Here is a 26,653-nt window from a genome sequence, read left to right as displayed (position 1 = left end):
TATGTTTTATAAAACTTTATGTTTGTTTCAAGAAAGAGAAAAGATGTGAAAATATATATAAGATATCTTTTCAAATATTCATATATTTTATTATTATTATTTGTTCTAAAACTAGGACATTGTGTAAATATTTTAGCCGATGATGTTAAATATATTTTTGAAACGTTCCGTAACTTAACGAAATATTTTTTCCACATTCGTAAATTTCGCATTTTATATTCTTGTAGTTATGAGCACTCTTCATATTCGATACATCGAATTAAGAGGACCAATAGCGAGATATGGTTTTTAAGTCCGCGCGTGTTCTACGGCCGATTCCCCAAGGATTAAGGGCTAAGCCCTAATCCGTTAATTTCATTCCATCTTTCCGCATCGAGCCTTTATCTCTATTACCAGTATTACCCTTCGGACGTATTTGGCTAAGTTTCCGAGTACCTCCTCCCCGCGTTTCGGCTTTTAAACTTATTCTTCCCAGACGCGTAGACAGTGCGATCATCAAGGTCTGCTCTCCAGACTACGGACTAAACGCCCTCTGATCTTTACTGCCATGAGTGGATATCCCGATATATCTATATATATATTTGCAACGCCCGCAAACGGCTTTACGGACCTGTCGAGCAAATGAAATGAAATTCATGCAAATCGCGGAACCGCGCCACGCCGGCTTCCCTTTGCGCTGTCGAGGCGGCATCGCATCGGTTTTGTATCGGGGCGGCGATGCGTCCAACCTACATCACGAGGGTGAAGCGTACTTCCTCCTCGGTATCCCCGGCTCGTTGCTCGTTTGGACAAAATTCACAAATCGCTTTAGCTATCTTTCAAGGAGCTTTAGTTAAGTCGAACAATCATAACGTTAAAAAGCAGGCTGTATACATGCGCGAGTGAGGAAAATAACAAGAAGATAGAAAATAATGATCACAAAATTTGTTTTCTTTTTTTTTTGCGCGAACTATTAATAATTATTTTATTCATGAAGAAGTTGTACAAATCCTTATATAAATTTTTGTATTAATAGTATTTCTTAACTTTTAATTTTATTTTTTTTTTTACTTTTAATCAATAGCGTTAAAAATATTAGACTACATATATTTAATTCATATATTTAGTATGAAATATCTATAAATGACAAAAAAGATTCTGAATTATAAATAACATAGTAAATATTATTTGTAATGATAAAATAGTCGGGCAGATGATATGTATGTGTTTTAATCGTACTGAGAGATAACATTTTATAATTATATTATTTCTATTTTTAGGTTACGCCAGGAACGGACCTAATTATTATGGTAAATTAATTGGAACCCTACAAGAATACGCACACGGTATCAAAGGTAAAGTGTATGCCGTTGATGATGCAACGATATTCATAAAAGGATTTTGCTACGACGGCACCGGCCCAGATGCTTACTTCTGGGTTGGCAACACCAGCCAACCTAATCCTGAAGGTTACATTGTACCTTATCCTGAGACTGATAAGGGCAGGTAACTGATATTTTATTTTCTACATTTATGATATTTTAATATTATATTGTGAGGGAAAACATATATTTCTTTTTTAATTATATAACAATTTATAGTAATATAAATAGAAGAGTTATTTATAGAGAAGGAAGTAGCACGCGTAATTAACATAAATTAATTAGGCAATTTTTAATCTTGATATTATTTCGATATTTATATATAATTATATTACATATGAGAAAAATATGTATTTTTTTAAAGAATTGATTGATCATATTTACAACAATATAAGTAAAATATACAGTCAGTAAGTTTGTAGAAGAAAATAAATAATTAATTAAAATTAATTAGACTATTTAATGTAAGCAATAAAATTGCTTGTGCCACATAATGATAAGCGAGCAATTTTATGTGAGATTGATAATCCGACTGTCGCGGTTAATGTGGAAAGGTGAGGCTATCAGTGTATACGGCGTTTTGTATTATATATACCAAAACGATACTCGTTGCACACGATTTTTCGAACGTGTACTAAAGTGGGTAGGAAGCAGCCGAGTAGAAACGTAATAAAGTGCTCGCGCAGATGAAATCCGAACGAGATTGGCGTATAATTCCCGTTTTATTAACTGCACTCTCCCGCGTACGACTCGCTCGTTCGGCCTTCCTTCTGTTTTTCATCCCCCACCTCTCACCTTTCCGTTTCCCCCGCCACCCCTTTTATATACGGCCACGCGCACAACGGGCTCTTTGAATTTCATTTCATCCCTTGGTTACGGACTGCCGCGCGTTCGCTCCGCATCACTCTCGCCACCTCTCTTATACTCGCGCCCTTTTCGGCCTTCTACAGCCCTGACCGCATGCACAACTCGCCTCCGTCCATTTCCCCTCGGAAAGCCTTGCTCGCTTGATCGTTCGCACGACACACAAAGTCGGCGATACCAAGAAGCATCTAAAATCGATCGAATCTGTCAGTATAACAAATGAGATAAGTCTATATAACTTCCGCAAATTTAAATAATTTATGGGATACGCTAAAAATACGAGAACAATACAAAACAGTTCAAATTCATCTAATTACATGTGTGATGCAAATATGTAAATGTCAAAAATGGCTGAATTTCAGAAATAGAAGCACCGCAGTTTTTATTGTTGCCCGAGCAGTTCCGATTCACGAACTTGCGATTTCGGAAATAATTGCTTCAATTATATTCTACGTCAGTTACGTTTTAAACCTTTTTGCTACTTTTAGGTATGTTACTCTCATTTCTTTCTTTCCTCTTCAACAGCGATCCACGAGTATTGGAGGCATACAACTACACAGACATTATCCTGAGGCTACCCGGAGGAAAGCGCATACGAGACATTAAATGGCTGAGCGTTTGGTGCAGAAGATTTACAGTGAGTAAATTGTAGCGATCGATCTTGATATTTTCCGTATGCTAATTGTATATACAATATTGTTTTATTGAAACAAAATCCGAGATTTAAACTTCTTCCCATTTTCACGAATCGTCTATCCATCTCGTATCGAAATATTATGGATAATTGAACATCTTGCCGAGCGCTTTAAATATTTTGTGTAGTAACGTGATTAATGGCCGCATTCAGCAGAACGTTTATTTTGCAACTGTTGTAACTGTTTTCTTCGTTGAAATAGACTATTCCTTTAGATCTAAAAATAATCTAATGAACGCGAAGAAAACTTCCAACAGTTGCAAAATAGACGTTCTGTTGAATGCGGCCAATGATTAAGTTTAAAACTTACAACGGTTGACGACAATTGAACAAAGTTCAGTTGTCAATTGTTACCTGTGATTGGAATAAATCTTTAGATCTATGATAAATTTGAAAAAATATAAGAATATATCAATAGAGCAAGGAGCATTGACTCAATTATTATATTTTTTGCCCTGTTAAATTCATAATCAAGTCAAATTATATTCAATTCGAGTTATTTTTAATATATTTCTAAAAGTCGCCATTGCTCCTACTCAATATTTCGATAATTTTATTAAACAATGGAATTGAACAATTTAACTAAAGAAAATATATTAAGTTTGACTAAAAAAGAAGTTAGTTTATTATTTACTAACAATAAGTGCGTTAATACGGATATTATTTACTTTGAAATTAACCACAGAAATGGATTGATTTACATTTCGATATATATGGAAATAAAAAATAACAAAATGTTATACTCCAGGAATTGAATTACCATTGCTTCTTTGATATCAAAACAATATGAATGTTGCCAATAATTCACACATTCATTTCACAAATTCGTGATTACACGAGGTGCTGTGTCGTCATTTTTGATAGTATAAATAGTTAAATATCCATTTTCGACATTCGCGGTAGATTTCAAGTTGTTTCTCAAAGGATATGCGCGTGCGAGACGCAAAACGCTCCCTGTTTGACTCTCCGGTATATCGCACATTTTATTCCAAACGCCACGATGCGCGGAGAATAGAGATAACTTGATTTTTGAGGAGGTTCAGAGAAGCTCTATCGGACGTCGCATTCGAGGTCAATGGTGCGTATGAGATGGATACGAAAGCCGCGTCTAGGGGCCCCGTACGCGTGCACGTGCGTGTGAGTGGGTTCCAAAAGCCCTTCCCTTTTTTCTCGGCTTTCTCCGGCTTCTCTATTCGGGTGCACGCCTGTCTAAACGCGCGTGCGATTCCGGCGTCTCTTTATCTTTCTGGTATCTTCTTTGCGCGTGTGATTGCGAGTAAACATGCACCGTTAGCGATATCACGCTTACAAAAAAATATTGAAATTTCTTTTTGATATTCATAGCTTGAAACAAAATGTATGAATTTAATATTCAACTTGAAACAATTTCATGACTTATAGATAGATGACTTATTTTTTTCATAACAGAACCTTACAGTAACTTACGAAAAGGACAGTTTTTTTACTGTAATGTCTAAAAATTTATTTAGATACAGATCTGAAAATAATTTCATTAATCATCAAAATAATTATGTAGGATGATTAAATTATGTAGAATTTAATTATGTAGGATGGTCAAAATTTTTTGCAGCATTGCTCATCATATTTGAGATTTCTACAGAATTGTTTTAACGATTCAACAAAATTATTTTAAGATTTCTGTCTGTAGTTAAATTTTTAGATATGTTCAAAATTCTTCTTTCTGTATATCATATAAATAATTTTCGGTAAGATATTTTCAATTAATTTTCTGTTTAAAGATAACAATGTCCTATACATTTTCTTCCCTTTTCCTACTTTCTCATATTTTAAAATTCACGAAAATTTAGTGTTCCTTTCTTTCTTTTGTATTTTGCACGATATGCTTACTCTCGAGTTAATCCAATGCTTAGCTCTTTTTCATCTCCTCTCTCTCTCTCTCTCTTAAGAAGACACAAATTAGAAGATAGAGATATATATTCTCTTAAATAGATTTCGCTTTCCCTTAAAAGTCGGTGTTTGAAAATCTCAATGCCCGCGCGAGTCTACGTTTCACCGGGACTACCCTTTAGTTTTTCCTTTTGCCCCTTTATCGGACTTACACGTATGAATATAACGACACACAAACGCGATATCACTGCCTCTAGAAAGGGAAAAAGGTTTGAGGCGAGCATATCGACGGTAGAGAGTGGAGCTTTTGCTCTTATATTAGAGGAGGGCTTTAATATCGAAGTCTGAGGGGTGCTCCCGCACCGTGACAACCCTCCATCAGACACGCTCTGTCACCGCAAAACGCGCTGTCCGCCGCCTACGGTCCATTCTACCGGGTGTCCCATTACGATCGCTGCGAGTCTTCGTAACTAGAGGGTTTGGTATAAATCGCTCCTGTTTGCGGCCGCCCTACCGCACCATTCGACAAGCGTCCACCCCAGAGGGAGGGGAGATTCCGTTCCGGGAAAAGATTTTACGGTGCGGCGGTAGATTTTCTGTACCTATACAGTACAGTAAAAAGTATCAAAAGTACTATTATTAAGCAGAAATGTGTGAGGAGCGTTCTTGTTACAAGAAAGTAAACAATTTCCTGCCAGTGATAGCTGCTATCGGACTGATAGCGCCTGTCACTACGGTTGAAAAACTTGCCCTGGGTCTCTGCGGTATTTATCGAACGTCCTGACCCCGAATGGCGGTACTATCTAAAAAAAACTTGAAATGTTTCTGATCAAACAGGATATTCCTTGATTACGGTCGATCACAAAAGGAAATCTTATAATGCACATTATTGGAACGTTTCTAAGAGTTCCGACTTTTCTGTGATTTATAGAAGAAATGGTAGATCTTCCAACACAGGACGGCTGATACTATAATATACAACGTGTAAGAGAGTGGTGTAGGTTTTGCTCGGATATCTAGTAGACAGGAGCTGTCTGTCAGTCAGCACTCCCTCGCGTTACCCCCGGAGAACGGATGTATTGTCAGGGTAAGCCCTCTTCTCTCGCTCCTTCTTTCGTCCATCCTTCTCTCCCTGCTGGCTCTCAGGATTTCCTTCCGCTTCCTCTCAAAGACCCGCTCCTTCGCGAACGTATCCTTCGTGTTCTTCCTTCAAATCCGGGCTTCCTTTCAAAAGAACATAGATATATCCTTCGGCTATATCAAACCGCCGCTCAATGGATTTAGCCATTGAATCAGGTAGGATTTCGTAATTTTTTTTCCTCTCCATCTATCCTGTCTTCTGGACCACCGTCCAAGATAGTCATGCAAGCCCTGTGTCTATATCGCACGCGGGAGTGAAAAATAGTGGATGGAAACAATTTCTCGTCGTCCTGTTGCAATCTTATCTCCAGCATCGACGTTCGCCTTTCGCGAAGTAACTCGAACTGTTAAAGCCGGCTTGCTATCGTCTTCTTTCCTCGTCTCCTTCTTCCTTACGCTGTGGTATTTTATTTTTCTCTCCTGATTCGACGACTCTTACTCACGATTAATCGCCTTCCTACGTTTCGCATCATAAACGCGTGAGCAGAATGCCATCGATCGAGTTCAGAGTGGAGGAGCGCCACTTCTTTCACCTATAAATGCCACTTATTGGAAAAATGTTGAACACCCTATGTATAATAATTTAAGATTTCATCGCGTTGCACGGCGAGAATGTAAATTAAACGACGTAGGATACGTCATCTTTAATTTCCGGCTACGAATTTTTTATACTTTGCACGTAACAATGAGCGATAATACTTAGAAAATTATATAAAGTTTGACTGTGCAAAATTCAAGATACATTTTAACATCATTCTTATTATTAAAACTATCTTTTGAAAGTAAATCCGCATATTCCTGAATATGTATAGTAATATAGTATAACGCATTATGCACCTTCATTATGGAAACCATTAGTTTTATAATATGATTATTTCTCACACACACAATTATATTATATATTATTACAAGAAATTTTTGAGTTAATAAAATAAAGATTAAAACAGTATAAATTATAGACTAAATGAGCAATAAAATAAGTGAGTAATAAAAACCATTTTACTGTAGATAACCAATGAAAAAAGTACAAAATTACGGACTCTTCAACCTAAAACAATATAGTAGGGATTAAACTGGACAAATGAAAGTACAGCTGTTGATGGTACACAAATAAAGATTTTTTTCTTTTTTTCCACTTCTTTATTCCCAAAGAAATTGAACATTTTGCCTGACTTTGAAGTCCTCCTTAGTAAATACATAATAGATATTAGTCACTCCTTTATGTGAAAGGGATGAATCAAACAACAAATTGACAGACTTGATGTAGTAAATCCCAACAAACAAAGTAGCCGTCCTGAAACTTTGCATTAATTACATTGCCAATTACACTTTATCTCAAAGTTTTGGAATAAAGAAGTGGAAAAAGGAAAAAAAAATCTTCATTTGCTACTACACTGTGCTCTTATTCGCTCGGTTTAATCCCTACTATTGATTGTAGATAACCTTGACACTTTAATATACGTATCGCTCATTTGCTATAGCAATATAATTAAAAAATTGTGATTCTTTAGCTGTTTTTGAAAAAAGAACTGGAACATGAAAAAAAAAGAAAAAAGACAAAAATTAAAAGTACATATTTTTATTCTTCTAGTAATCAGTTATTACATAAGATTTGCATTTCAAAATTAATATTATCAAATTTTAATGATTTAAAGACATTCAAAGAAAACTTCTAGAAAACATTTTTGAGTTGTATCATTGTTAATGAGCGATATATATATGTGAACAGGTATACATTTTTACAAAATGGTATATCAATAAATATTTAAAAAATCTGCATCTTAATCAATTTTAATGCAATCTACAATCTCTATGACACTGGCAGATCCACGGGCATTTCTAAAGCAGAACAGGCATTGTCCCCCTCCTTCCTGGGGTCTCACTCACACACACTCACACACACACACACACACACACACACACACACACACACACACACACACACACACACACACATACACACACATTTTTAAAAAAATATTTTATAGTAAAATATTATATATATTTTTAATATTTCTAATCTTTTTAAAATGCTTAATCACAATTTTGATATTCCAAAAATATTTTTTAATTTAAGGAATTCCTACGGATAAAAATAAATAATAAATTTTTACGGATTATTAAAACTTAGTGCTCTGTTGTAAATACCGCATTATGCAACGTTATGTGAAAGTTATTAATTGCAAGACACTACTTGAAATATTACTATGTCTGCTGATAAGTGTCGTTTCTATCAAAGTTTTTCAGTCCTTTAGCATTTGAAAATCTGGTTAAGAGATCGTATGAGTAAAAAGAAACTTTTGGAACTTGTGTTGTTACTTAGAGACATAAAGATTGATAAAGAAACAGTGTTCGATAGATTTATCAGAAATAGAAAGTGTAAATTATATTTCATTGTAAAATGTTATGCGTATATATTATTCCTGTTTGTTAATATAATTTTAAATAAAATGTTTTATAAATTAAATATTTACAGAGCACTTTTTTAATGTAATGCTAATGATAATTTAAATAGTCTACCTTAAAAAAATTTTACTTGCGGCGCGTAAATTTAATAATAAGTAATAAGAACAGAAAGATACAAAAAAATGATGTGAAATAATTAAATTTTCCCTTTTTTTTTATTAATTCGTTACAGTTGGTGCATAATGTTTCAGAAATCCGGTAACCAAAAAGTTAATCCAAAAATATACAAATCCATCCTCTTCCCTTGACAAATGTCTGAATCCGCCAGTATTCTATGAGAGTTCTGCATATTACCAAAAGAAACATAAAAAATAGTAACGACTTTTACTGCAAGAATTAATGCAATTGTATTAACATCGATCAACTTTCGCATCATCTGTCGATTACATTATTCTTTACTTTCTGGTTGACCTATGCGTGACGTGACTACTTTGCTACTCGCAATTGCGCGATTGCGTTCGTTATCCTTTGCGAATGGTGATTCATTCGCACATCCGACTACACCAACGACAAACCATATAAAAGTAAAATTATGCTATCTACCAATAGTACATTGCGGACGTTTGTTATTTTTGTTACGTCATCAGAAGATGTGATAATTCAAAATTACTTTACATTCCTCAACCGATCCCATTACAATCGTTATTTCTGCGATATTAACATGACATTAGCATCTTTAATCGAATATTCTTTCATATATAACAAAAATAACCAGCTCTAATGTATTCTTTCATTTTTACTTGCCATCTTCTCAATTGGAATATTCTATTTTTCTGAAAAATTATGTCATAATATATTTAAAAAAGCATATTTATAAAAAAAAGATATAGAGTCTTTCCTTTGTGTTTTTTATGAGTTTTTTGAGTAAATTTTGCTTTTAGATTAAAATGATGATATTTCCGTATAAAATTTAGTTGGCACGAAGTGTCAGAAGTCGGTGGTCGTTTTGGTAGCCGAGTTTTAGTTGAAAAAAGAAATGATTGTTCTGCAATCGTGTCACAGAGCATTTGCATGTGAATTCTATGGCCTCTCTTTCCCGGCCTTCCCGGAGTTAATTAAACGCCTCATAGTTTTCGGAGTGGGATGACGGAGTACGATTGCTTCTGGCACCAAGTGGACGATTCAACCCTGCGCGAGAGCATCATTTAATAAGCGCTTAGAATGGATTCCTGAAACCTCCAAAAGAGAACGCATAAAGGAACGCATCCCGTTTTCATTGACCATAAGATTATGTCCATGTTTTCTTTAACATTGGTATATTTATTAGAACTTTTAGCATTTATTTGACTAATTTCTTCTATTTTAATTTATTGATGAAAGATGTCATATTTCAACTAACGTTAAATTCTCTACAGAGTATTAAGAAAATCATTCAGCATTTATATGGTAGATAGTACAGACTATACTAAGAAGTAAAAAAGCCTTAGTGAACATAGATCGAAAGCACTACTATTCAATAAAATATCAGCAAACAAAATTATTTAATATGAAAGTAAATCTTAAAATTGTAAGTAAATCTTTTTTGAGATATAAACAATTTTGTATGTTAGTATCATAACTGACGTGTGCAAAAGTATTTAGGCACTTGTTACATATCTCGGTGAAAAGAAATTTCAGAAAGATTTTCGATCACGCATTTTAAAGCGTTAAGATAGGGCTTTAAATCTACGTTTGAATCTTTTCTATGATATTTTGTTTCTAATTTACATAAAATTGAAAAATGATATCTTTTGTAATATTTTTGTCTTACTTCAAAGTACTACAATTCAATAAAACATCAGCAAACAAAATTTAATACGAAAGTATTTTAAAGTAGGCTTCCTAAGTTTTAAAATGCTTTTAAAATACAGATATCGTATTTTTATTATGTGAAATTTTATTGTATAAAAACTTACTTTTTCTAAAATGTTTTTTAATTTTAACATTAAAAAATATACGGAAAAAAGACAAAAGGAAAAAATATGTGTCATAATGTATTTGATTCATATAAATTTTTTCAAATTTTTTTTGAAAACTTTATTCGATCATCAATTTTAAAAAAAGTTTGTACACAATAAAATTTCACATAATAAAAAATATAATATCTTAAAAGCATAGAATTTTAAAGCATAGCATTTTAAAGCATAGGAAGCCTACTTTAAGATACTTTCATATTAAATTTTGTTCGCTGATATTTTACTGAACTATAGCGCTTTAAAGTAAAACAAAAATATTATAAAAATATAATTTTTCAAATTTATATAACTTAGGATAAAATATCGTAGACAAAAGATTCAAACGCAGATTTAAAATCCTATCTTTACGCTTTAAAATGCTTGGTTGAAAACCTCTCTGAGATTTCTTTTCGCTGAGATATTTAACTTTTCGCTTTAAAATGCGAGAAAATTATAAGTGCCTAATACTTTTGCACACGTCTGTATTGGCTTTTAAGCCTACAATAGTTGCACAGGCTGTGTCGCATGTCGTATGAGAATGTCGCAGGAGTGTTGCTTCTAATCGCAAGAGTTCTTATCGTACGGGTGTTGCTTCTAATCGCAAGAGTTCTTATCGTACGGAGTTGAGCCAACTTCGGCCTTTCGGCTGCAATCTGTAAACCGTAAGAAATTAACCAGTTATAGTCGATTATTTTTCTCATATTCGACGATAATTGGTCAATTTCTGATGACTTACGACTTGCGACCCTATTGTGTAACAAGTCTTCAACTTTTTACGACAATAAGCGCGTCGCATGAGCTCAGCCAATCACAACACAGTAAATCTTACAACTGTTGTAGATGTTCATTTAGACACTCTTACGACATATGACATTTTCCTGCGACGTTAATACTCGCGACATGCGGCACAGTTGTACTATTATTGTAGATGAGACCTTACATGTCGCTTGCGACGTGTTTACAAATCACGTTCTAAATGTTCTCATTCAATTTTTATATTCACTTTATAATAAAAAATTTCATCGAGAATCAGTAAGTTGACTGATCAACTAGCCATTACGATTGGATGAACATTATAAGAGATTACCTCATTTAGATTTGTGATTCTCCCAAATAGGCTATCAATATGCTACTTATCTAAATTTCTCTCTTTTTTGTTGTATGCAACATGTAGAAGACAATAAGTCAATTATAATACTAATATACAAAATTGTTTACATACACATATATATCTCAGGAACGATTAAGCTTCTGACTTATGTTCACTAAGCAATAATACTATTCATTGGGCCGCCCCCAATTTGGCTCGTATAACGTTTTTTGTTTAATATTTGGAATGTAGAATCACGCAGAAAAGGAATTACGTGCTAAGGGAATCATTCAAAGTTATGATGAATCGTCATTTTTCAATAAAAATCGGAAAATCTCATATAAGCCATAAATCGAGTAAACACCAATTTTGGTCTTTTTTCATCCTTCTTATTGTGATCTTAAGAGAAAAATATTCTTTTTTGCTCTGTATAATAAAAAATCAGTACAAAAATGAAGATGAAAATGATGACTTTAAAAAATATCCATTATGTGATATAAAATTTATATGGGAAATACTTTACATTCAGTAAATAACATCGTTCTCTTAAAATTACGATAAGAAAGATGAAAAAAGATCAAAATTGGTTCAATTTATGGCTTATATGAGGATTTACAGATTTTCCGATTTTTACTAAAAAAATAACGATTTGCCATAATTTTGAATCCTTCAGCACATAATTCCATTTCTACGTGATTCTACATTCCAAATATTAAATAAAAATGCTATATATGTCAAATTGAAGGCGACCCATTGAATAGTGTTACTGCATGTGTTAAGACTTTTTTATTCATTATCAGTATCGTGTATACTTTCTATCTGTAAATAATAGGTTTTTTGTATATGTTACCTGTATATTAATATCTTTCTAAAAACTATGAAGAGATGCTGACAATGAGATAATTACATTGAATTAAATTTGCTACAGCTATTAGAAATTGAAATTACAATATTAATGAATACATTTTACTATTGTTGCTTTCGTTTTATATATTATTTACTATTATTTCTTCGTTATATATTTTTATAATCTGATTATTTCCTATCGACTTGATTACATTGAGCCGAAATGAGCGTTAATGGAGCTGGAAAACGGGACCAGTAATAAATAACACGTATTTTTCGTTGCGCTTTTATTATTTATTATTAAAAAGTGAAATTATTAATGAATACGCTTTACTATTGTTACTTTTTTATTTACGCTTTTTTATTTACCACTATTTCTTTGTTATATTTACATATAATCCAATTATTTTACATTGACTTGACCAAATTGATTCGAAATGAACGTTAATGGAGCCGTGAAACAGGAGCAGTAATAAATAACGCGCATTTTTCGTTGCGCTTGAACAATTTATTATTTATAAAATGCATTATTAATATACATTAACACATCACATCGTTTCATCATCGTTTTTTCATCGCATATATCGAAATAAGTATCTGCAAATATACCATGACAAAATTGTTTGGTCAAAATTCTGTAACCCGTCAGTCATTTCAGCAAAATAATCGAATTTAGTGACATGTGTGAGCGATTTTGCGATTCCGTCAACAATGTAGAATATAAAAGCGACATTGATAAGTTCATGGCAGCATGCGTAAAAGCTTTGAAACGTTTTTTTTTTCCTATATTGACATCATTCATTGTATTGGTGATGCAAAAGCTTTCCAAGCACGTCGTATAACTTCGAGAGTCGTTCCATGTCGTTGAATCCTGGTTCTTCGCCGAAGTCAACGTTAATAATCGATTTCATATCGGACATGGAATCTCCGCAATATCTTTACAGACTATTTGGGAAAACGTCTTGCGGGAGATTTTAGTTCGGAGGTACAATATATTTATGAAATATCCTCTTATCATTCTAATCCTTTCACATGAGTGACATTAATGTAACTATTTTTTTTTAATAATTTATATTTTTATTTTTTGGCAACTTATATATTATATATATTTCTTCAACGGATTAAAATTCTTTTTGAGACAAATAAATCGTACAAGTATTATGTATATTACAGTAGAATTTGAATTAATCGACTTCGAGCTCTCTCTCTCTCTCTCTCTCTCTCTCTCTCTCTCTCTCTTTCCCTCCCTGTGTCTTTTTCTCTCTCTTTTCGGTTTTGTGCACAGTGTTCTCGTGTACACGCCAAACCTGTTCCATAATGTATCAAAGAATTATTGTTTACAATTTTATTTAATTAAGATTTTAAGAAGAGTTAATATAGAGTTAAGGATATATTAAACTAATTTCTATTTCTAAAATATGATTTTTTTCAATAGAATAAAATATAACTTCTAGTATTCGAGTTTTCTAATTATTCGGCCTAAGATTCACATTAGATTTTTATTATAATCAAATATCCGATATAAGAATAAATATATGTAAATGTATTACTATATAAACATTTTAATAAAATTGGGTATAAACATAAGGAAAGATTATAAAAAAAAGAAAGATTATTAATTTATACTAATATTTTTATATTTTTCTAAGAGAAAGACTAAAAATTGTACATGCTAACTCTATCACGTATTACATTTCTATTTTTCTTTACATTTTTGCAATTAACGTTTTTACTTTAGTCATATATTATTATTTTCGCTTAATTTGACTTAACTATAGTACTTAACTTTCGTACGACTAATTTTGTTGAAGCAACAATAACTCGCACAGCAAGTGCAGTCAGACGTAAAGCATTTATCCATTGATACAACCATCAATAATCTTGACAAATCGGCAAACGACTTGTCACTAGGAGATACAGTAGCAGTCGGCATGCGCTTCCGTGTACGATGTCGATGTACAAATCGGTAGACAAATTAACCAAAGCAAGTATTTACGATTTCCGATTAGGATCTATAACTAATTGTTTATACAATCGGAATTATCTGCATATGTATATATAATAAAATATTATATATATTTAAATTAATGAAGAATAATTATAATTAAAATAGATAAATAATAAAAGAGCTACGAGCTAAGCTGGATGTTCATTGCTAACTAATTAAATTTAATCTTTACATAATAAAAATACGACAGTTTTGACCCGTTATCGTATTCTCAATGTGACAGATAATTACAATATAATTCATTAAAAATTGTTTCCGTCCATTTTATATTTATTATAATATAATTATTTCTTCTAAATAGTGATGGTCACAGTAGATGTTACGATGTCGCATTTGTCGATTTTTTTCAATTAGGTGTTTCTTTCTATTTACGAATTCCTATAATCCCTTGTTAATTATAATTAATTGCTATACTGTTAGATATCGAAAGAGCAATGGTAACTCATGCCTTGAGTAATATTTTGATATTTTTAACTTCTTGTGTGTCAAACTATAAATCAATCTATTTCTGTTATTGAATTGCTTAAGTTTTAAATTAAACAACATTGTAGCACTGTATAATAAATTAAATTAAATCAAATTTAATACATTTTCTTACGTTAAAATGTTTAATTTAATTATTTCAATTTAATTTCATTGTTTTAGTTAAATTAACGACATACTGAACAGGAGCAGTGCAGTGGCGACTTACAGAAATGATTAAAAATAATTCAAATTAGATATAATTGGATATTTGTGATATTATGAATTTAACGGAGTATATAGGTTTTCAAAAACTCTAAATTACATTTACACACTTACGTACATTTTAATTAATCTTCGATCTTGATCTGCAATTTAGATCTTTTTTGGCACAAACAAAATTTTACTCTCAAATTTCACTTTTATTTTTTTTTACAAAAATTTTAATTTTTATTAAATAAAAATTTTAACATTTAAATTAAAAAATTATTTAGTAATCTAGTAGAGATGTTAAAAAGTAATCTTGAATTTTTCTATACTTTTTGAAAGCCTAAATTAATAAAAACTTGGGTTGAAAAAAGATCTAGACGGAAGAAATAAAAATATGTTTGTAGACGGAAGATTAAAGGTCATAAATGGAGTTATATTAACTTGAATTCACAGAGTACTATATGCGTGAACACGATTAAAATATTAAACATATTCATTTTTATTTCTTTTCTACATACAACTTGTTAAAAAATTTTAAATTATTTCAATAATCTGCTGGCCAAAAATATAAAAAGTTCTGATAACTTTCCCACTAACACTTATTATAGCATTAGAGAGAATAATTATTTCAGAGTAAAATTAAAAGATTTCGTTGGTGAAACATATTTTTATTTTGATCGTGTATTGTATCAGAGAGTGTTTGCTTTATATTAAAAAAACTTGTATATTGTACTATTACTAAAATACAACAACTGGTAGATGTTATGTTTATTTTCTTCGCTAACGACAAGAAAACCGTAATAACTCAATATTATTAACGTGCTAAATGCCGTTCCCAGGAAACAATAGTTTCGATGATAACACGCGTTGGCTTTCACATATTTGGAGCTTCATTGATCATGCAGAAAATGACTATCCGCGAACACGAGAAACCTCAACGTCCATCGATTCGATCCGCCGCGTCGCACGATCGGTCGCCATCGGTCGGCGCGGCTCGGCACGGCAGACGACGAACGCCTCGCTCTCTCGCACCTCGCGGGGGATAACGCCGCGCGCGAGTCACACGGGATACCGGCGTACCGCGTGTCCGTAACGCACACGTATATACGCGCGTTACACGTGCGTACGTACACGGAGCACCGGTACACACGCACACATGAGCATGAACGGGGACACGGAAAACGGACGATCAGGAATTGAGGCAAGGTTGATAGTCCTGGATAACAGTGACGCAAGCGCAGATGCGACAATACCCGGTCGATGTTGGCCGGGGCTGGCTGACTGGCTCTGGCTGGCTGGTAGTCGAGGATATCTCTCTCTCTCTCTCTCTCTCTCTCTCTCTCCTCCTCCCCCTCTTTCTCTCACTCCACCCTTGCCATCCCGTACATATCACTCATCCTCGTTCTGTCGGCTCTCTTTCGTCGTGCAACCCTTTCCTCTCTTCTCGCATTTCTGCGTCTTCCGTAACTGTAGCTCTTCGTTGAACCACATTCGTTTCTACGCTGTCGCTCTGTCTATCCACCGTTTCATTTCTGTGAAATGATGCAAAGCTTTCATCCTTTTTTTCATCTTTCCCCTCTTCATTTCGTCCTCGTCCCTTCTCACTTTTTCGGGACTGGCGTATCCTCCCCTTGCCCTTCGTCTCTTCTGTCTATGCCACGGTATTCCGTACCTAGAGTCGCCGCCATTTTGAAAGTAGAGGGCTCAACCTCACGGCCCTGATGACCGGCGAGGTATCGAGGTCGAGAGCCAAGAGTTTGCCTTCGAAGGTCAGAGCCTTCGATCCTGAAAGTATCTTCTCCTATCTAGTATCTCCTACGATAGTTTTGATTAGACAATTTTCGAAGTCGTTCAGCAACTGGATTCATCATTCAGTCAGTAAAAAGAGATAGACTTATATTATTATAACATACGACACAAAGTATTACGCTAAATAATCCAAATGGAGAATTATTAATATGGTTCAAAAGATATGTAACATAATTAGAAAGGATGAATTTATTCTAATTTCTTTGTATTGTATTATATCACATTGGTGATTCTCGATTTGTCATTTAGCACATATTAGAAGAGATACGAGAAATATCTTTACACTGTATTACTTTTCAATGTGTCCAAATCTCACGTTAAGCGTTTATATTTGAAATAAAAAGCATATTTTGAAGAAAGGAATTTAAAATAATCCCATAAAAAAAAGTTGAAGAAAAGAAGAGAACAAAAATTTTTGCTTTTATTTATCGTAATTTGCGTATCCAATCATTTCCACGCTCGAAAAATATGAGTAGATTGCGATAATGGTTTCTTTCACAATAACGTGCACTCGATACCCACGTACGATTAACTATTGTATTTGTTAACTTCTGCGCATTATCTTATCGATTGTCTAAATTTATCGATATTAATACTCACACGTTCCATTCTGTATTTGATGATTTTGATTATTTATTTATGTTTTATTATTCATAATAAACAGATTTACGTTGCATGTTCATGTATAAATACTTCGTTTTTAAGGTTTTTAAGGCTTTTGAGGCATATAATAAACTGGATTTCATTTTTAAACAGACTTTTAATAAACAACTTCAGAGTGAAATATACACATAGTACACGTGTAATCTACGGAAGGTCGAAGGGCATTAAATGTCTCGTGCGCCATTTTGGCATCACCTACGCGTCGACTCGTCCTCGTGGGTGTATATTCCAGCTGATGCTGATGTATGCCGAATGTATCGGATCCCATCGAATAGACATCGATTGCACTGACGTACACACGCCCATGCTACGTTCTGGATATCAATGGGAGCTCGATCGAAAATGGATAAATCGAAGTGGCTGACATAAATTGGGTTTTCCGTGAGTCTTCGACGGTAAACAACAGCAACGCAAATTTAAAGAGAGCAAATGGTTCTCGTTGCTATTTTTATTAAAAGTTTATACCCCTACTTTTCCGATGATGTACAAAGAGGGCAATAAGCGAATTCGAGTTTTCATTACGAAAATAGTCTATAATAACGCAAACGGGAAAGAAAGTTCAAATCATTTTTTTGCAGTATCTATGTATAAATACCGTTATTAGTATTTTATTTTTATCGTCGCACGTTCATATATTACAGTACTTTTATTTTCGACAAGCAGACATGTGTTTTTCTCTGACGAGGGCTTGAAACTGCGGAAACGCTCAGCATTCAGTATACGAAAAAAAAATATTACTGCTCGCGGCTTTGCAAAACAAACACCAGAAATTGTTCTTTTCGACGTTGGAACACCAACTACATGTATTTCTGTTTGTATCAGAGGAGAAATTCGCAGAACAGAATTAATATAACAAAAAATAACATTGTACGTGTTATCACGTCCGACATTTGGCGTAAAACTGTTTCTTCCTTCTATACAAGATCATTGACCCTTCTCTTCAAACAGACATCCAATACTCGCGATTGGAACCAATCGACGAGAAAGGTCATCGGCTCGTCGATTCAACGAAAAGCAGGAGAAATCGCGCAAAATGTGCATGTGAACATAACTGAAGGAAGTAACGAAAAAAAAAGGAAACACAGCAAAGTAAAGTGAAGTTAACGTCGCATGCATTTAACCACAGTTAGGTATTCCAACAAAAATTGTCATTTTTACCCAGAGAGTAAAAGCTCTCTGTTTCCTCACCCTGCCAGCCCTTCCGTGTCCCTCTCTGCATCCTCTCTATCCTCTCTATCTACCTCTCGTTTTCCAACACGCCGATTGGACGAGAGCTTACGAAAGTTCCAGGTATCCCAGAGGACCGCCCACCGGTCCTTCTATCGCCGGGAAAGTTTCGTCATTCATACTGTAGTAGGATAAGCTACATTGCTACTAATATCGTCGTAACATACTTGGAGGGCTAGCTCAGTCATCTTTAGAGATCACAGATATTTTTGCAAAACTATAATCGGAAAAAAAATATCACTGTTAGTAATTGTTTCCGAGTATCAATTCAGAAGGAAAAGAAAGCTAATCGATTTAAATATTTAATATAGAAAGTACACACACACACACACACACACACAATTCTCATAAAATAATTTTATATTTAAAAGTATTTGTCATTTTTTTTTTAATAACGCATGTTGCGTAAAGTAAAAAAATACTTTCACTCTCTGGAAAAAAATCTCTGGTTATATAAATTGGAAATTTGATAAATTCATATATTATAACTATCAGATGAACAAATCTTTATTTTAAAAATTACCAGATGAACGTAATTAGTTCCTTCCTGTTAAACGTATCAGAATTTTCTGATAATAATTTAAATTTATTTAATTAGATCAGTATAATTTTTTAGTGAAGAAAATATCTATTGAATATTAACTAGAAATTTTATAAATCCAATCGAAAATACTAATCAAATTCTTATAGTTAAGTTTATCAAACGTTCTAGCTATAAAATACGAAATCCAATCACAAATATATTGTTTGATCTCATCAAAATGCTCTTTATTATATGTGCTTTATTAATATAATCAAAATATTTTTCTCATAATTAATAAAGTAATACTCTTGATAACATGACATTGATTCTTGTTATAATGTAGAAAAATTTTTATATTATATATTTTTATATTTTAATATTTATGATTACAGTTCCATATTATCAATATATTATAATATTATTATATTTATAATAATATTAATAATACATATAATATTAATAATAAAACATATAATAATTATATGAACAATTCTATCACAAATATATATATATATATATATATATATATATATATATATATATATATATATATATACAGGAAGTCCTATAATTGACACTCGTCCTTTTAAGAACGGATTCTTTGAAACATTCTAAGACGAAAATCTTAATACGAAAATGTCGGGATTAAAATAGGTTTTTAATTAATAATGATTAAAGTTTACTAATCACAGGCTGATATTTCACGCGTTCAGGCATGACTATATTACAAGTGATGAAGGTGCTTCAGGAAAACCTCTCAGCAACTTCAAAATTACATAAATATGCAATGACATTTTTATTAAGAAATTATTGTTGCTTCTACGGAATTTATTTGTACACATAATTAATGTCGCAGCATATAACAAAACATCAATTTAATAGCGAGATACTACGATATGTTTCAAAATAAATTTTTTAAAAACTATATTTGTTTGTGTGGTAAACATTTTTATAATATAATATCAATAGATAAACTATTTTTAATATGAAAAGAATAAATATACTCGGTCAATAACCTCGGTCAATTTGACCTTGGTGGCATCACCCGAGATCAAATTGATAAGATCATTAAATAGATCTTTTTAAACCCTGCAACTTTTGTCTGAAACATTTCTTTTAGAAATGTTTAGTTTTCGAAACATTAGGGACTTTCCACACATTTCGGACACCTTATATACACACACACACACACGCGCGCGCGCGCGATATTAGAATTTTCGTCTCAAAATTACCTCAAGAATATGTCCTTACAGGAAATTCGATAGTTGTAAGACACTCTGTATATATATTATTGCAGTACTAACATTATAGCAGTAATAACCATAATTATAGTAACACGTAATTATAGTCACAAAAATTAAAAATTTTTTTTCAGTATAATATGTGGAATAAATAATTGTTGTTATTATAATATTTTACTTTTACATCCGAGCTAATAAATATTTTGTCATTTGTTTCTCATTAAAGTTCGCGAACGTTATCTTTGCGGAAAATTCGAAAATTCTATTTGTACTCTCTCAAGTATTGCTCCGCTAAAAGTGAATTTTTAAACGATGCTCGAAACTCACGTAATTAGACCCTGGCCCAGTGGAACATATTTAACAAAAGCTTATCCGAGGCAGTAAAAAAGTTTCGGTTAAAAAAGCTCCATTAAATTTGGCGGCTAAAGATATAGAGGTACTACGGAGACGAGGAAGACTCGTTTAATTTATCATTTATTTAAACGATCTCGCGAATAGAAGGCCTTTTTTAACTCTAATTTCAACCTGCTATCTCCTTTGCACTGTTTCTCCTTGTCTCTCTTTCTCTCTCTCTCTCTCTCAAATCTTTTTCTTGCCAATTGTTTGTCCTCCGACTTTGAATTGAGATCCTATAGAACATTCATAAAAGGATATGTTTTGATCTTGCTAAACAAGACGATATGCGTTTACACAAAGATATCTTTATGAATTTTACTCTTGTCGAATAATGATACGAATTATTCGATTCTTTCCAACGTAAAAAAAAATTTTATATGAAAAAGCATATGAGATATCTTTTTAAGAGATGTTCTTATTATGAAAAGAAATTACGTATAAAAATTATTAAAACACACATCGACCGATGTAAAAAAATAAAATAGAAATAATAAGAGAAATAATAATGGACATGGATATTTGAAATTAGGAGAGAATAATTTTATTGAATAATTTTCAATTTTTAAATCAACGATCAATTTAATTTGTGAGATAATTATTATTTTAATTGATTGTATTGCAGATCTCAAAGTAATCTGTGCATAGTCAAATATCTGAAATAAGTGTATTTAAAATACACTTATTTCAGATTATAGAAATATTATTCTAACTTTGATCATAATTGCGCTTCCCTTACTTACAATTAATAGAATAATTCTTATTCAACAAAGAAATATTTATCGAAAAATATATATTGTACTAGTAAATGTCGATTTTAGACGACTTTCTCTTTTTTTTATCTTTCTTTTCCTTGCAATATATCCAATCTTGTATCAATTAATCCAATCTAGAATAATATGTCTAAAATAGTAAACAGTGTCTTATAAAGCTTTATAGGTAAAACAGATCACCTACCAGGCGGTATAGACAAATTATTCAAAACAGTTGCCATTTTTTAAATATTTATAATGGGGTATATTCCCTATCGAAATGTCTTACCCCGTTTTACCTTAAAGCTTCACTCAAGAATACTTGTTTATGATTTACCTTCCCATATTTTTTGTTACTCCTTAATCTTTATTTTATAGTTGTTTAGTTAATACTACATTTCATTTCTGTTTTCTTCTCTATTATAATTTTTTAAATATAAGTATTCTTTTTCTTATAATTTAAACTCTCTCTTTTTTACCTTCTTGTATGTGTTACTATTTTTATTCCTTTTTCTTCTAATCTATACATCTATTTTTTCTGTATTTTAGTACAGATTCTCGTAGAGGGTCAATCCTAAGCTATCAATGAATGCTGTTATTATTATTAGCACCGTGTTATAGTATTACCAGCCCTTGAAGAATGATCACATGCGTGCATCGCATTACAGAAGCTATAAACTATATCGTCACACGCCTTCGCGCAGCGAACCGATGGAATAGCCGCAAGGGACGATGCTATTGCGTCGCCTAACGAGACCTGATGTCTCAATTTCCGAAAGGACGTACGTCTCGCGACAGGGGGCGATTGCGTTGTGGGGGACGACGCCCCGTGCGACGAAGGGTGATGCAGACCTGATAAGGCGCTAAAATAATATACAGCCCCGGCTCGGGACCGGAATCTCCGCGATACGTAATGTCCCCTTCGTACTCATTCGTTTCTTTTCCCCGTCTGGCTTGCTCCCCCTTCCTTTCTCTATTTTCGTCCCTCATTTCCGCCTCTTTCTCTCTCTCTCTCCCCCCTCTCTCTCTCCCCTCTCTCTTTCTCTCTCCTCCTTCTCTCTCTTTCTCTCTCCCACAGATTCACCGTGCTTTATCCCTTTTCCCTTCTCGAATTGTTTCTCGATGCTATCCGTGACTCTCCAGTTTGTTAGGGGGATTTATTTGATTGAATATCGACTGCTCGAGTAGCCACCCACGGTTATAACGGGTGTATCAGTAGTGCACAGATCTCAATTGCGTGGGGGAGTGAAAAAACGCCCCCGTAATACATACACAGGAAGAGAGAGATACGTTATTTTATTGCTTCTTAGGCGAAGACTGATATTGACACTTATCATAACGTTTCCATATCTTTGATGATATCATTTATATATATATGTCAAACGATTGATTATTATAATGTTTTGTATCTAAAAATATTATTATTTAGTTATATAAAATATATATTTTATATAAAGAAATATACTACGTATATGAAATGCGCGAAAGAAGTAGAGAAAAATAAAGGTTGAATTAATATAAAGTACTTCGTTTCTCATTTTTCTTTGGAAACACTCTTCAATGCTGATGAAGTTGAAGTACGTCGACTTGAGCAATTATTGAACTAAAGGTATAATAATTGAGCTAAAGGCATAATAATTTGAAAACGAGGTTTGCTCATTTCTAGAAAAACTTACTTTCTCATTAGAGTTGACTGTTGAAGTTAGTATTTCTTAATTGTCTTATACAGTTGCATTAAGAAACAAAATTTAACGAATGTTCAAGAAAAAATTTTAAATTAGTAAAAAGATTCGTAAACTACTATAAATTGATATTTGCTAAATATTTAGCAATCTTTATAAGTATTATTATTATTATGATTTTAACTTTATATTTTTTATAAAATCGTTTTATATATTTTATATATAGTTTTAAGATTTTCAAATGTTTTAAATATCCGTAATTTTCTCATCATTTGAAACTAAATTAATGCTTATGTAAAGTACTAAAAAATATTTTAAAGGTTTTCGCGAGTTTTCAGACGTGTTATATACGAAAACTTCTATTAGTAATAACGTTTACTGTAAAGATAACAACATAGGATGAGCATTAATTCGGCAACGTTTTAATCGACAGTCTTCAAGATAATCGCCTGAATCTCTCGCAATCATATTTGTGCATAACTTCGAGCGTTTTATTGATTTTTTTATAGGCTAGTGTAATCTACAACTTTTGTGAATCATAGAATCTTTTGTGTACCATGGAAAAATAGTTTCTAACGAGACGTTCTAATCGTCGATATACGTATGTGCTTGAATTAATGATGTAGCTTTAAAATTTTTTTGTAGATAATTTTATTTAATTTGTAAGATTTATCCAAGCAGAATAATAAATCATATCAGAATAACATTAAAATAAATCGTGACTGATTGAAAAGTAACTTTCAGTAGTCACTATGCGTCATTTTGATATCATGATGGTCTGCATTCTGCTTGACTATTTTAGGATTTTATTAGGAAAATTAGAAATTAGAGAGAGGATTAGAATTTTCTTACAGATAATTTTTTAATAAATAAATGCAAACTAGGAAGTTGTATGTGATGCGCTGTTACTAATTTAATTCAATAATCTATAATTTTAAATTAAAATGATAGCAACGTAGTCCCATCAATTATTTTTTTTTTTACTATAAAAAAAGATAAAAATAGAGAAAAATAAATGAAATACTGTTTAGTTTTTTGCTTTAATAGCTACACTCCTGTCTGGCACGTATGCACATGCCCTCGTAGGGAAGTTCGCATAATAGACCCTAATCCGAATCTAAATCTGAGCTTATGAGATAAATAGTCTATTAGGGAGGACGAGACGTTACAGCGAACCCGCTCGAAATCTCCAGTGGAGGGACCGGGGATGTAACGGCTACATCAAAGGTATCGGATTGACGAGGAGAATCCCCGCACTGCCGCATCCCGGTTTATAAACCAGAATGTACGCAGCCCTCTTGCACAGCAGTCAATCGCGGACAATCGGATCGTAACGTGCTTTTCTTGAGAAATCATCGCGAAAAGATTAAACGACGGAGAGATTTCGAAGGACCGTGTCGGTTTCTCGATGAAAAATTAACCGAGGGTCAATATATCACGGCGCGGGGGCGTGAATTCCAATATCATTGAATTGCAGGGTGTGACGTTGAATAAATGTACTTTTAAGAAAAAAAACTTTTGAGAAAATTGATCTAAATCTGGCTCCTTCGACTTTAAATGTTCTTCTTGCCAATTCTTAAAAGAGCCACTTTACCATTTAATATTGTAATCTCCGATTAAATGAGCGTGCGACGAGTTTTCAGAATTCACTGAATTCTATACGAAGTCTGGTAATAAAATGATTGATTTGAATAAAATTAATTTATTCTGATAAAAATAAAATTCAACAAACTAAAGCGTTTTAATTATATGTATATTTATATATTCTTACATCTTGAATTTATTAGTTCACCTTTAGGATGCATTAAAATTACTTGGCACGATTATATCATTATATGTTATATCATTATATGTTATATCATAATATGAGTCATAATTCCTATCGATATTCATGCAGATTTTTTTGAGGGTGCACTCGACTTGAGTACCGTTCACTTAATTATTAGCAATATTTCGCTATCGAATGATACCATGTATCACGATATCTATGCGATTGAATCTGTGGTGCAAGTGGTTTTAAAACTCCGATAACAGTCGGATATTTGATAATCCGGTCGTAATACGAATATATCTTGTTATGCTTTCTACAATAGAAAAAGAATAATTATACACACACAAAATTGCATGTTAAATAACTTCTGGTTATTACACATGTCGTGTCTCGTCTATTCGTGTTTATTATAAGTTGTTCACATACGTCTGAGAAAAATAGCTCATTCGTAATAGTTTATCACGTGGAAGAATTTTTTTGATCTGCAGATATTAATTGTGTAATTGCAATTTTAGTTTTACATTCCAATTTTATTTTTTCTACTGCGTCACATTATTTTATATCTTATCGTTTAATAACATATCATATGAGCAAAAAAATTCGCAAATTAGAAATATAAAATATTGCATTTTTCTAATCTCTCTCTCGCTCTCTTCTTCCATCCTCCTCCCTTCCTCTCCTTCACCCTGCCCCTCCCCCTCTCCCTCTCTTTGTCTCTCTATGTGGCCGAAGACTATATATTTTATATTTTATTAAATCATTCCGTCTATTATAAGTTGTGACGTAGGATGCGAATCAACACGTCGACAGGTGGGTGTTCATTTCATTGAATGAGTAACGTCATATATTCGCTATATCACTGTTTAATACCGGAGGCTATCGATAATTAAGGAAAGCTACGTGGGTGTTATCAAATTTACTGCCAATATACGCGTCGCCGTAGGAGGTTAATGTCGCTGAATGGAGTAATTTCTTGTCGTTCCATTACAAAGAGCTATTACTACAGTCTCCGGAATCAGTCGAAGTTGCGAGCATAAATTTAGTTCAGAAACTTGCAGTGCTTGTGGCTGTTATCGATTACGCGTATACATAAATTATTAAAGAAACGGTGCGGCGATAAATAAGTATTTTTCTATAAGGAAAAAAAATTTAATTTTTTTTATTAAATTTCAAATTTCCTCATTTTTTTTATCGATTAACAAAGAATATTATTTATTTTTCCAGCAAAATTTCAAATTAATCGATAAATATTTGCCAATTCCTATCGGATAACTGTAGCACCTATTCGATTATATTAAGCGGCTGCAGTTGGAAGGTCAATTTTAAGAATACTTCATTCAAATTGTTAAGAGCTCCATCTCGTGGCTCATTCGTACAGAACATTTCTCGGCGTATATCGAGCCATCAGCTAGTCGAGGGCGATATGATTGACGAGCCCTTAAACGAAATTGGATTAATGCGCATGCAAATTTCGAAGTCTCGAGGGAGTTCATCCTAACTAGTCAATAATAATTATTATTAATGATGAAATTAGTGAGCGGCCGCGTGTCGTTGATTTAAAACGATTCGTGAAAAATTGAGGAAGTATTGTCTACTTGCAAATCGTCTCTACATGAGCCGCATAAAAGATTTAGATAAGCCATAAATT

General features: G+C 32.8%; 1 protein-coding gene across 5 annotated transcripts in view; it reads left to right on the top strand.

The window, feature by feature from the left end:
* LOC105153705 (protein Skeletor, isoforms B/C) overlaps positions 1–26,653 on the top strand; it is a 117,194-nt gene that overhangs the window by 80,896 nt on the left and 9,645 nt on the right. For all 5 annotated transcript variants that reach the window (XM_087406363.1, XM_011068715.2, XM_011068714.2 and 2 more), the window contains 2 exons: positions 1,260–1,485; positions 2,751–2,862. In XM_087406363.1, the coding sequence (XP_087262489.1) occupies positions 1,260–1,485; positions 2,751–2,862 (338 nt within the window). The remainder of the gene's footprint in view (positions 1–1,259; positions 1,486–2,750; positions 2,863–26,653) is intronic.

This window comes from Acromyrmex echinatior, chromosome 5 (assembly GCF_024713525.1).
Source record: "Acromyrmex echinatior isolate Ae372 chromosome 5, ASM2471352v2, whole genome shotgun sequence".
NCBI lineage: Eukaryota > Metazoa > Arthropoda > Insecta > Hymenoptera > Formicidae > Acromyrmex > Acromyrmex echinatior.
Note: the sequence above shows the minus strand (reverse complement) of the source record. Positions and strands in the feature narration are given on the sequence as shown.